Source organism: Myotis yumanensis, unplaced genomic scaffold, assembly GCF_028538775.1.
Source record: "Myotis yumanensis isolate MYYU_CA2020_CCGP unplaced genomic scaffold, mMyoYum1.0.hap1 SCAF_1, whole genome shotgun sequence".
In the NCBI taxonomy this organism is placed as follows: domain Eukaryota; kingdom Metazoa; phylum Chordata; class Mammalia; order Chiroptera; family Vespertilionidae; genus Myotis; species Myotis yumanensis.
In genome coordinates this window covers 152,695,463-152,709,551 of record NW_027223752.1, presented here as the reverse complement: position 1 = coordinate 152,709,551, position 14,089 = coordinate 152,695,463, and the positions used below count along the sequence as shown (strand labels likewise).

At 38.3% G+C, this 14,089-nt stretch overlaps 1 protein-coding gene across 5 annotated transcripts in view; it reads right to left on the bottom strand.

Annotated features, from left to right (window-relative positions):
* The window catches only part of TET2 (tet methylcytosine dioxygenase 2), a 123,567-nt gene that overhangs the window by 31,220 nt on the left and 78,258 nt on the right, over positions 1-14,089 (bottom strand). For 3 of the 5 annotated variants that reach the window (XM_070433241.1, XM_070433244.1, XM_070433245.1), the window contains exons 3-6: positions 8,639-12,081; positions 6,724-6,814; positions 5,277-5,370; positions 4,450-4,658 (exon numbers count right to left, since the gene is read on the bottom strand). In XM_070433241.1, coding sequence (XP_070289342.1) covers positions 4,450-4,658; positions 5,277-5,370; positions 6,724-6,814; positions 8,639-12,035 — 3,791 coding nt within the window. In that variant the 5' untranslated portion in view covers positions 12,036-12,081. Of the gene's footprint in view, positions 1-4,449; positions 4,659-4,697; positions 5,371-6,723; positions 6,815-8,638; positions 12,082-14,089 lie in introns of those variants that run through there. The other 2 variants (XM_070433246.1, XM_070433248.1) reach the window with 2 other exon arrangements.

Here is a 14,089-nt window from a genome sequence, read left to right as displayed (position 1 = left end):
CACTCATTTTTGGAATATAATGCACAACATAAGCTGATAAACAAAAATAGAGCCAGAGGGGGAAAAATATTCTAGAATATAATAGAAGTAATCTTGTTATTTGCAGATTTTTAGTATTTCCTACAACTTTTGTGATATCATACTATGTTTGTACAGTTTTGGTAATATTATACTTAAAATATTTTTATTCTTGAAATATTAATGTATATTGCATGTAATATTATATGTGAGAACTTTTTTTGAATAGTTGGTGTTTATTGCATGGAACATTATCATATTTAAAATCATTTTTCTTGAGATATTAATGCTTACTGCATGTAACATTATTATATTTAAGATTGTCTTTCTTGAAATATTAAGGTTTATTGCATGTACCATTACTATATTTAAAATTGTTTTTCTGAAAAAAACTGACAAAAAGAATAAAAGAAGAAAGTCAATATAAAAAAACGAACAAACAAACAAAAAACATCCCTGTATAACAAGTTGGAATGGCTTCAAGTTGATTTCCTACTTGAAGTGACTACTAAAAGGAATTTTTATTTCTATAGGGGTCTTTCAAATATTGTTAGAATTAACACATACCGTCTTCACTTTAATATTACACAGTGTTTGGCTCATGGTTAAATTATAAATCAGTGGAGCAACTGTAATAAAAATAATTTATCTACATAACAGATTTTTAAAAACATTCTCAACCTTTTGATTTACCATCTGGATATTTAAACTTATGCAAGTATGGAAAAACTAGCAAAGATAAATTAGATGCATATAACACTGACATTTATACATCAGAGAATAAGAAAAATATCAATTTGCAAACTCGAATTGGAAAGAGGAAATGATAATGGATGCATTAAATCATTTGATGAAAGTTTTCAGGGAAACTTCAGGGTGGATGAATCAAGCTGACAACTCCTGAACTAACTGAACACTCCTAACAATACTATAAATGAATCGAAGCAGATGTACATTCCACCTAGTAGATAAGAAAAACTAAGATTATTTCATTACCATTTATGAAGCATTTTTTCCAATATTCACATATATGTATGTCAAATTACCAGTGTACAGAAGATATAGGGACAGAGAACACATTCAATGAAACAACAGTCCAATGAGCCAAATCCAGAATATGGGAAATTTTACAGAGCAAAACACATAGTTTCTATTACAAATAAGTTCATAAAAAAAAGAGAGGGAGACTATTATAAATAAAAAGAGGCTTGTGAATCATACAACTTATCTTCCAAAATGGAACACTTCTGAGAATGAAAGAAGTTCTATTAACACTTACGCTAGGTAACAGACACGAACTGGGACTACTCTACTCAAAAGCATCAATCAAATGCAAGGTGTGGACTTATCTTTCCTCAGTATCTTTTTACTTTTAATATTTTTTTGGGAGGGAAACAGGATCCAATTCAGGAATTTGAACATGGTCTGAACATTAAACCATAAATGTTAAGGTGACTGATATGACACTGTGACTAGGCTTTGTAAAAGAAGTTATCTGTTAGATATACACACTGCAATGCTGCAATGTACATAGGTGAGAGAATATGGTAACTGTGTTCTGCCTTAAAACACTAGTGGGGGGTGGGGATGGGAGTAGGCTGTGTGGTGAAAATATATGAAATGGTGTTGATAAAACGGTGATAAATATTGAAGCTGTGTGATGGGCCCATAGGGATTTGTTACACTATACACCTCCATTTAATGTACATTTCTGTAATTGCAGTTACTTTTTTTTAAAATTGAATTTATTGGGGTGACACTGGTTAATAAAATTATATAGGTTTCAGGTGTATAATTCTGTAATTCATCATCTGTATATTGTGTGTTCACCACCCCAAATCAACTCTCCTTCCACCACCATTTACCCCCCATACCCTCTTCTCCCTCCTCCCACCCCCATTTCCCTCTGATAATCGCCATACTGTTGTCTGTCTATGAGGTTTGTTTTGTTTTCTGAATCCCTTCGCCTTTTTCGCCCATCCCCCTTACTCCCTCCCCTCTGACAGCTGCCAGTCTGTAACAGCAAATTTCTTTACAAGTTTAACATCACCCAGCCTGGCAGAAAGCATTTCTGGCTTTGACTTTCTTATGATGACAGGTACACTCCCACAACACTAACTTGCCAAAAACGTATTGGTTAGGCTTAGTCATAAAACGGAAATCTCAAAGGGGAATCTTTAAAGGAGGAACAGCTGCTTTGGCTCCGAGGATGTAAAAGTCCGTTTCTGACTGTCCCACTGAAAGCGCTCCGAGTCCCTTCCTGGACTCACAGTGGGTGGTGATGGCATTGTGGGCACTGGGATTTGTAAGAACTCAGCGACAAGGCTCACACAGCTTCGAACAATAAGCTGGGTCAGCAGCTCCAATGTGATATTATCCTATGTTCTTGGCAAAGAATCATAACTTTAACTTCTGCCAAACATAAAATTTATTTTATGGGGTAGAAGAAACTTATAAAGTGTATCTGAGTGAAGTCTCTGTTGGGAAGAGTCTATTTTAATCATGTTTCTCAAAAACAGTTTTTTGGAGAATTACTATTTGGAGAATAGCCCAAAGTGAACATTTCATCTAAATAGTTACTCATCTTCACCTTGAAATACTAAACAAAGATAAGCAAAAGTTTACAGATTGGCCTTTAAAATGTCTTACTATTTGAAGTGCATGTTTTAATAATTTTGTAATTACCTCCTATTAAGACCAATTATATTTTTTCTTAGACCCTCGCCCTATTATTGTTCTGGTTTCCAAATGCAAAATAACACATTTTAGGAGAATTCTTCAGATAGAATGTCTGACTCCACTTCAGGCAATGGCATTTATAGAAATTAAAGACAAACCTTAACAAAATATACAACACTTAGATGCACTAAATATATAAAAATACCAGAGATGTATAATATTAATGAAGCTCAAATCAATTACAAATATAGTTGCATGATACTTCAATAAATTTAAACAAATTCTTCACTGGTTTAGAAGTTCAAGCCATCAAGTCTAGGAGGAAGTCTGCTTTAAAAATACAAGGCAGTGTTAATGAATTTCTGAGAAAAATGCTATCACCAACAATTAGCTCAAGGTGCCTTAACTTTCATTTCCTTTTTGATTCCAGGCACCTAAAGTACATTTTTAAACGAGGAACAGGGAAGTTGGGGTAAGCTGAATAGTATGTTATACCTAAAGCAGTCCATTGTAAGTTTGAGTCATGTGTTCTGAAATCAGCAACTTTGACCTTCCACCACATGTAGATTTATGGCAGTGAGGTGCATACCATGACATTTTTGGATTACAACTACCATAGAAAGTCAAGCAACAATTTCATGTACAAAAAAAAAAAACTTTCTTAAGCAGATTATTTATAGTTGATTTGCACTCCCTCATGACCCAGAGAGAGAACCTATTTTAAGATAAAATTAGTAATACCATACCAGTTAGACTAATAACAACAAAAAATTTGGTTAGCAATGGGTTGTTGCAATGAGCAATATAGTATTTGCATAAGCTCAGTAAACTATTTTGCAGTTTGGTGGGTACAGAGGAAAGGAGATTAAAGGAAGAAACGCAAAATCAAAATTATTTTAGAATCAATTGTAAGTAAACTAAGTATGGTAGGATTTCAGTGTAGCATAGTGAATTATCCTATAGTCTTTGAATGTTATACAGGAATGGCATAGGAGAGGAATAATAAAAAAAATAAAGATTTCTCCTGCAAGTGGAGGGAGTTGAAAACAAACAGGAATATAAACAAAAAAACATACTAACACTTGGATGCGCTAAATATATTTAAGTGCAAACCCTGTTCTTCTATTCCAAATATTTATATATTCCTGGAAAAAATGCATATCCTATGGACACTAAATTCTTGAAGATTTAGACATAGTAGAAATGGAAGCAATTTTGATTACTATTGTGGAAATAATGAACTAGGTTAAATGGAGGCCAAAATTGGCTTGGTTCTCTATAACTTCTACTACAGGTCTTGTGTTTTGTTTGCTACGTATACAATTACGGTCCTTCACCTGGGAATCCCAAAGTTTCTCAGCAAACGTCTTTTGTTCCAAGTACAGCCACTTACAAGTGATGTCAATCAATACTTACTAATGTGATGGCCAGGCACACAAACGAGTTGTCATTTGCAGCAAGTAGATAGACAAGTATTTTCAAGTTTATGGTGCGATTGAGTTCATGCGGGTACAGACACTTAGCAAGCTGGTCCTAACTAAAGGCTATGTTATCTGAAGGTACAAAATACTAATGAAATCAATCTCACTCTGTCCATGCTGGCAAACACAACCTCCTATTGCATGACTGTGAAGCAGGCATTTTGACCCCCATTTAATAAATGTGAAAATGCAGGTTCAACTCTCTTTCCTCCAAACAACCATCAGGCTTTGCTATCCGTGGAAAGAGAGAAGAGGCCCTGGCTTCACTTACTCTTCATTCAGGGCACACCGCCGGTTGGTGAGCGTGCCGTATTTCCTCAGCGTCTCGGTGAGCTCCGAGTAGAGTTTGTCAGCCAGAGACAGGGGGATGCCTTCCCACACCAGGATGAGAATCACAATCACTGCAGCCTCACAGGTATGGCCAGCTCGCTCCCGCACCAAACACAGTAGCTTCTCCTCGCTGCTGCTTCTGCGCACCACCTGTGCGGGTCACCATTCCACCCCAACACCCCCCACCCCAACCGAAACAAGACAAGGGTCACTTGCAGCAGATGTCAGCATTGATTTATGTATGCATATTTTCTCATGTCTGGGTCACGGGGCAACATTTACCACCCCTACAACTTGCCTTTTGTAGCCCATGTACAAAGTGGGGGTTTACCCTGGGGTCAGAACTGGGAGAGGTGAAAAACTGCTCAATGTTTAGCTGACTACTGTATACCCAGCAGAGTTGGGGCAATGCTCCCTGAATTAAAGCCAGAGCTAGAGGGAAGACATGCAGGTCTTTTTCATAAAGATCAAGGTTTTCATAAATGAAGTGAAGGTATTTAAAGGAAGAATTATACTTGTAGCAGGTACTTGAATGGACCTCCTCCACACCATTTAATTCTTTCAATTAAATATGGTTAGCATATGATTATAAAACTAATCTGCCTTTTTCTTAAGAGATAACACATGATAAAATAAATATAAGCAATATTCCTTTTAGCTGGTATAAATAACTCTTTGATCTGGGTTAACATAATTTTTTCAGGGTTAAATTTAATGAATGAAAATGCCCAGAACTGAAGACCAAAAGCCCTGTCAAGTCACACTTACCCATTTGGCAATAGGACATCCCTGAGAACTTTTGCCTTCTTTACCAGTATAGATGACTCTTTCAATCCTAATAGCTTTACCCTTCTGTCCAAACCTTAAAGAAATCCACAGAAACACACACACACATAAAATTAGCAAATGGGCCTAAAAGACACCCAAAATATTGAACATCTGAGTGTAATTTTACTCTATTACCACATCCTGAGAAATAAATGGTTCATTTTTTTTTAAGTTTATGCCAAGCAAACTAGATCATAGACGTTAAGCCTTGTTTTTCTTCAGTATAAGAATATACTGATAATTGTAATGAACTATTTCAAAATTATGTTAGGTGAAAATAATGGGAAAACTTAGTTTTAGACATAATTTCACAAAGCACAAGACTTTTTTAAGTTTGCTAAATTCAGTCTTCTAAGATATATACTATTTGATTTTTGTCCTTAACTAAATTTAGCTATTTTAAACATAGGGAATCATAATAGATTTTAGTTATAACTGTTCCTCAAAGACTCTCACATTTTTAAAAAGGAAGCTGGCAAATAGCTAGTATCCAGCAATACTGAGAATATAGGATAGTTCTGGAAATTGATTATATTTTCCCTTCTGACCAAGGTACTACTTATTACTTGTTAATAAATAAAAAGGGGGGCACGAAATGATTAGTAAATTTCTACATGCTAATTTGGAAATGGGGCAAGAATGATGCAAAGTATGTCCTTGCTGCCCAGAATGTCTCCTAATGTATTTCAATGATAACACTGCCTACCTCTTAGAGAAAAGGCATCCTAGCATAGTAACAGCTCAAGAGCTGTGGATACCTATATGAATGTCTCTCTGCATTGAGTATCTCGCTCTTAAGAGTCTTCTACATGCAGGAGTAACTGTAGATTCAGGTAAGTACTTGCATACCTGTGACTGACAGTAAAAAAAGAAAATGCAACTATAAATAGAATGTCTCTATTTCTATTCAGTATATCACACTTGCCCTTTGCTCAGACTGGGGACAACTTCCTTAGAGAGGACTATACCTTTACAATTTTAGGTGAATTTAACTCAACGGGTTCCTCTCTTAAACCATATGTCCCCCCCTCTTCCTCTTTGACACTTTATCGCCCAGTGGGAGAGCCACAGTGGGGCCTCTCTCTGCAGCTTGTGCCAGCACCCTTATGCCTGGCAAGCAGGATGATTCTTGCTCGTGCCTGGGTTTTCTGGCACCCATGTCAAAGTGGGCAGCCTGTGCCAGCTCGCAGACTCTTGGTCCTGTCAAATATTGTGACTCCCTGGTGAATAGCACAGTGTGTAGGATTGGCAACCCTGGAATAGCTAAGCCTACTAGTAATTACTCAATTTATGATTGTTTACTGCTTTGTGTGTGTGTAAGCTGGAAAAAGTCTGACATATACAAAAGGATAAACGTTACTCTGCCCTGTGCCTTTGCGTTAATTACCTTTCTTCCATGATTTCTCTAATAGCTGCCACATTAGGACCTGCTCCTAGATGGGTATAAAAAGGACCTTCATCTTTTTCAATAATTTGCTCTGTTGAGATAATAGAAGATTATTATTTTAGACCTCAATTATACTAAATATAAAGGCTACATCCACAAAGCTTATCCCCCAACTGCACATTATGGGCCCTAAATGTGACTTTACACATTTTTTCCCCCAAATGAGTAAATTAAGGGAGTCATTTATTAGAAAATGTGTGAAATAATTAAGTATATGCATATGTTGGCTGTTGGATAAAAATGTATTAAATTATATTTCAGATATGGACTAAGAAATTATTTTATACCAAATGCATGGAACCAAACAAGAAAAAGTGTGGGGATTATAATATATTATATGTAATATCAACTACAATTGGTTTTGTGCACTAAAAAAAGTTTTTATAGCTAACTGGAATTCTGCCTGCTACTTGGATGTTGAAAGATTAGAATATAATTTCCTATCTTATCTTGCCCCTAGGTGATTTCTCAGTTTATTGTCAAGATACCTTTTTCTCCTCTTGTCTCCCCACAACATTTTATCACTCTGTTTTGAAATTAAAAACATTGACTCCAGACCCATATTAGTACATACTTTAGAACAATTTTTGAAGTGAAAAAATACTGGAGAGTGGGTCAGGTAAAAGGAAGAGGCTCCTGTCAAAGATGGGATGTGGGGGAGAAAAGGGTTGGGGTGATGGGAGAAGGGAGTGAAGGTGGTTATAACTTACCTAATATTATCTATGACATGTGTGGCACTTAGCCCAGTGAGGCAACCTAATCCTGACCACACACAAAGGGACAGTGGGCATCCTCCCTCATCGCCTATAAGATGCAGGGTGTCCCATCATAAGAGGAGTAACATGGGGTGGGTGGACCACTAGCCACATTAGTTTTTGACATGTTTTTTCAAATGTCTTCTACTGTACCCAAGCTGAATAGCTATGACTAAGATATCCACATATATGTATAAAATCTGCATCCATCAGCAAAATGTTTCCTTATTCCAACAGACCTGTCATGTATCTTGAATTTTAACAAAAAGGTGTTTGTTTCAAAAATAGGAAATTACATATATCTATAAAAAAGATAAAACTTTAAAGAGAAAATAGAATCAAAATGAATATAAATCACACAATATTTCAAGTATATAAATGGAGAAAGGGCAACTTCATGAATATTCAGAACTTCAAGCATTACAATTTCCCCCAACTCAGTGGTCGGCAAACTGAGGCCCCTTGAGTGTGGCTCTTCCACAAAATACCACGTGCGGGCGCACACGTACAGTGCGATTGAAGCTTCGTGGCCACACTCAAGGGGCCAAAGAGCCGCGCATGTGGCTTGCAAGCCGCAGTTTGCCAACCACTGCCCCAACTCAACAAGACTGAAGATAATTTCTCCCTTATAGAAATTAGCCTTGTAAAACTAATACCTTCAACCCCAAATTAAAAAATATTAAAAGCTTCTACACTAGTTTGCATATGACAATTGTTTTTCTCATTTTAATAGATGTTTTTACTGCCTAGCTGTCTCTCCAAAAAATTATTTATAAAGACAAATAGATTGATTACTCTATAGAGGATAGCTTTATATTTTAAAAGGTTTGAATACAGAGAAAAATGAGCATGCACAATTGTTTTAATATTTTGAAAAAAAACTGTAAGTGAAGTTCTTTCTTGCACAGCACAAGCATTTGTAATTCAAAGACAAGAAATGTAAGCTTCAGATTTTTATGAGCCTTTAAAAATTGCTGCCAGACTAAAAAAAAAAAAAAAAGAAAGAAAAAAAGGAAAAGAAAAAGAAAGACCCATATCTAAAGATGAATTTGCTAATTCTGGATAAACACCATATGTCTCAGAACATTTTTGGCACTTACCTACACATCTGCATGATGGGAAATCATATTGAGTCTTGACAGGTGTATCCAATAAATTTTTTATAGGCGTATCTAGTAATTTGGAAGGTGACTCTATAAAATTATTGAGAACAGAACCAGCTGTTCTTTTGGTTGGTGTCTTTTCTGAAGGAGTTGCCTGCTGCTCTAAAGCTGGGGTGTGGCTATCGAGTTCTGCAGCACTGGTATGTCTAGATAAAACTGTGACTGGCCCTGACATTTCAACTTTTACTTGCTTCTGTGATTTGAGAGTAAGAGCCTTATGGTCAAATAGTGATTTGACCTGGAACTGCTTCAGGTGTTGCTCCATGGTCTCAAGAATGCTCCTCTGCTGCACATTATCACAGCTCGGGGGTGGAATCTCTTGCTTAGTTACCTTTTTCCACATTTTGTTTTCTGGCTGTGCTGACTTGGGGTGCATACAGGCATGGGGCTTGGATCCAGGTTCAACCTTAATTGGCCTGTGTGCCTGATTGTGGCAAGACTCAGTTTGGGGTTGTTGGTTTTGCTGCTGCTCTTGCTTCTGTAAGAGGTGCCATCTCAGAGCAGCGTGCTTTTGAATGTCCTTCTGGGGAGGGGTCTGAATGTGACTTCCTCCTTGCTCAGGCACAGTGAAAGCGTTTGCTTGGTTGTGCATCAGGTACCTTTGCTGAGTGAGTTGTGTAGCTTGTTGGCCAGACAAATCTTGGTTTTTACTTTTATATCCCTGCAGAACGGAAGCCTGTGGAGGCTTCTGTCCTTGTTCTTGAAAGCACCTGTGAAGACCATCTTGTTTTGTGGTCACATTATTTGGAAAATATTGCATGTGATGCAAGTTTTGGGTCTTGTTTCCAGAAAAATGTTCAGGATGTAAAGTCTGTTCTGTATTCTTTGAAGCTGGGTGAATGTTGTTTGAACAAGAAATCTGTACTTTGCTTGCATTTGACTTCAAGATATGACCATAAGGGGAATTTCTACTGTTCATATTCTGTATGTGCTCCAATCCCATTTGGGTATTATGAGTCTGAAACTCACTTGATTTTGAATATTGATTTTCATCATGAAAGCGTTCTTCCACTTTAATCTGACTAAAGAACGATCCTTCCCTTTGCTGACCACAGTTGCCTTGGGGATGAGAAAAAGTATGGGGCATTTGTTCTTTATTCTCCATGTGTAATTTTTGCGGTTGCTGCTGGTTTTGAGGGAGATGTGAATTCTGGGATGTCTGTGTTTGTGCTGCCTGATTATGAGACTTATGTTGCAAAAGATGTGAGTTTGAGAAGGGCTCCGTCTCTGAAGCCTGTTGATTCAAGTGCTGCTTTAATGGTGAGGGCATGAGTTTCTTATACTCGGAGTCTGGTCTCTGTTGAAAATGAAACCTAGGGGTGCACAGTGACTGTGTGTGAGCTTCAGGGGAAGGGTCTGTCTTGGAGAAGTGCACCTGGAGTGGGGGTTTTTGGAACTGGAGATGCTGGTCCACTGTACCTTGAGACTGCCCATGATTCATCTCAAGTTGGTACCTTTGTGGCCTCTGCTCTGGCTGCATCATTTTCTGGGTGCAAGCTTGCCCTGGGAGCCCCCCGGGCATGTTGGAATTTCCAGTGTACTGTTGGGAGGTCATTTGATTGGAGGAGTTGGACTGATACTGAAGAACTGACCGCAGAGGTGCTTTATATTTTAGATGGGATTCTGCTTGAGGAAATTGAGGGGCCTTCAATTCAATCCATCCTGGTTTCAGATGGGGCTGTGTTGGGAGCACAAGATCGAGTGTTTGTTGCTTATCTTGACCCTGCAGAACCTCCTGTTCTTTGTGCCCCATCAGCTGCTGGCAGTGGTCCTGTGGCTCTCCACTGCTACCAAGAATTGGTGGGTTATGCTTGGGATGTTCTGGTGTTTGTCTTGTTTTCTCAGGACACAATGGAACAGTCATTGTCCCTGGAGTCCGTATGTCATTCTTGTTAACACAATTATTCTGAAGCCTTTCTGGAAGTGTCAGAGAGGGGGTGGATACATGTGTAGGTGGGTTAGGACTCTGGGATGGTGGTGCCTCCGGTTCACCCTCTATTTTCACTTCCCTTAAAAGAGCTGTATTACTTTGGTTGGGGTAGGGATGGTGTTCTTCCACAACACCATCGCTCAGAGTGCTTTTTCCTTCTGAAGGAAGCTGAGGAACCTCTGGAAGAGGAGGAGACAAAAGCAACTGTGATGGTGGTGGTGTGACAGTGGCAGAAAAGGAATCCTTAGAGAACACTGAGGTTTGCTTGAAGTAAGCACCATTCATTTCATTTTGCTTGAAATACCGTTCAGAGCTGCCACCAGGAGCCTGCAAAATGCTGCTGGAACCTGAACAGAATTCTTCACCAGCCACTAGCTTTGTGGTTCCTTGGATGTTACCGTTTTCTGCAGGAGATGGGCATATCTCAAAAACTGGTTTTTGTTGTTCTGGTTTCTGAAAGGAACAGGTACCTAGCATTGCAGCTGGTTTACTGACATTATCAGCGTCACAGGCCTCAGTCATGACTGCAGCTGGCTCTGGAGGCAGCTCAGAGTTCGAGGTCTGTGGGAAATTGGTCTGCCCTGAGGTATACAACGGGTGAGTGATCTCACAGGACAACTCATTAATAGCCGGACTGTTAATGGCATGTATGTGAGATGTGGTTTTCTGCACCGCAATGGAAACACAATCTGGGTAATATTGAGACAGTGTTTTTTCCAGGAGTTCACCATGTGTGTTTTCCATGGAAGAGGCAGAAACTGTAGCACCATTAGGCATTAGCACTGACTTGTTTTTAAGAAGTAATACAATGTTCTTGTCATGGTAGTTAGCATCTTTGCCCTCCTGCTCATTCAGAATCTGATGCTCTGCATTTTCAGACCCACTCGAGTTGTGTGTTGAAAAACTGGTGGTATCTTTAACTGCATTTTCTGGGGCCACAGAGCTCACAGATTCTCTCTTGTCATTCATATCGGAGACATTTGGCTGACTGCTGCCTTTGCCTGGATTTCTTTCTTGTCTTTCCCCGAAGTTCTTTCCTTCTCCATTGGCCTTTTGGTCTTGTTTCAACTTCTTGTTCTGATGGAGCCCAGAGAGAGAAGGTTCACTAACTGTGCGTTTTATCCCTCCATTCTGCAAACACTGGGAATACCCTCTGCCTTCTTGTATAAAGTCCGGGCTGACACGACTATTCTGGCTGCCCTTCATATGGGGTATTCCATAATGACTTTTGAAAGATTGCCACTTGGTGTCTCCATTCACTTCTGGATAAGGTCTCTCTGGTAATGGGCTTCCATTCTGGAGCTTTATAGCCAGAGGTTCTGTCTGGCAGATAGGAGAAGGAGATGGTGTCAAGAATGGACTTAGTCTGTTGCCCTCCACATGGTTGGTTCTATCCTGTTCCATCAGGCTTGCTTCGGGGCCATCCACAAGGCTGCCCTCGGAGTGAATTCTAAAGAGCACAGAGACAAAAATGAAAGTGCATTAATACATGTCTGACTTGAATAATGCATCTTAGAGAATTAGCATGTCGTTAATAGTATTGGAATTCTTAGACATAGTAAATTGTAATACTCATTTTCATGGAAGACCAGTAGCTGATTACTCTTGCCCGGCCAGCATGGCTCAGTGATTGAGCATCGACCTATAAACCAGAAGGTCAGGGTTCAATTCCTGGTCAGGGCACATGCCTGGGTTGCCCAGGCTGCAGTCTTGATACTTGGTAGAGGGCATGCATGAGGCAGCCAATCAGTGATTCTCTCTCATCATTGATGTTTCTCTCTCTCTCTCTCTCTCTCTCTCTCTCTCCCTCTCCCTCCTTCTCTGAAATCATAAAATATATTTAAAAATAAAAGGATTACTCTTGTCCTCCCAGCAATTGCCATTGCCATAGTTATGGTCACAGAGAATAAAGATGATCAAAATCACCAGCTCATGTGGGAAGATCATATGCATTAGTAAATATTAACCACTTCTTTCCCAAATAATTCTTCATGTCACAATGCTGAGAACAGTGGAGAAAGCCTACCTCCTTTCTATCTTCTCTAGCACCTTACATAGCAAATCACTAGCTAAGCTATCAATTCTATTTTCTATATATTCCTTGAATTTTCTTCACTGACATTTGGTAGCCAGCTTGACATTATCTTGGCTCATTACCCATTGCAGTAGCTTTTTAAAGGGTTTCTCTCGTAGCCCAGTCTGTCCTCGCCAGTCCCCAAGGCTCCTTCAAATAGTTCTCAGAGAGAAGGTTCTAAAATGCAAATCTGATGTCATAGCCTTCTTAACATGGTTTACTGGCTTTATACTACTTGCATTAGTAGTTCTCAAACTCGTTTACTCAAACACACCTGAAAGATAAGGCACACTGCCTTTAGTGTTTACATCCCAGCAGATCAGTCAGGGATGAAAAGTGTAGTTTATAAAATGCCCTTTCTAGGTGAATCTATGTTTTCTTCTACAGTCCTGGCTGCCGACTTCTATTGAGAATTCCTGCCTAATATAAATGGATTTTCATATGCAGGTTTCTATTTTTCTCTCCTTCTACTTCCTCTCACGGTTTATAGTCCAACTATAACAACAACTTATAAGTATTATGATACTGTTGTCTGCCCAGAATGCCTTTTTAGTCCGCCAATTTGCCAGAGACTCTTCTACATTCCTCTAAAACTATCTCAGATTATCACATTCCCTAGGAATCCTCTTTCTGTTTTCCAAGAGGATTAAACGTTCCCAATTCTATACTGTTTCTATTATGTTTCATAAGGTCTACAATAAACATACCATACTCAGTTGTATTCTACTTTCTTACTGGACTCTAAACTCCTTAAATACTCTACTCTGTTCATGTTTGTGCTTAGTATAAAGTAAGCATTCAATCAGTTTCACTAGATTGATATAAATGTGCTCATCTTATGATTATTTCTTCATTCATTCATTCATTCATTCATTCATTCAAACATGTTTTAGACCCATATTGATGGAGATTTCAAAGTCCAAATGATAGAAAGAAAAGGAAGAAATGGGCACTAAGATACATAAATAATCCATTAGATAAAGTAAATGCTGCCCTGTTCATGATATAGTTATTCCTTTTTTCCCCACAGTTTTTCTTATTACATATATTTTAAGAATGTAAACTTTTAAAAAAATCAAGATTACTTTGCCTCTGGGCTATTAAAAACCCCATTGCTTACATTGCTTACTAACCAAGACAAATGAAACAGAAGAAGAAATAAGATATTAACACTGGAAAACAACACTAAAGTTATCATTATTTGCAGATGATAGGATTGTACACTGGTCTACCAAGAGAATCAACTGAAAAACTATTAGAATTGATCAGAATTCAGTAAAGTAGCTGAAGAAAAAAAATCAATAGCCTTGATATACAAAAGCAACAACCAGTCAGAAATGTTAGTGGAATAAAATACAGTAATAGAAAAAAATATATATAAAAC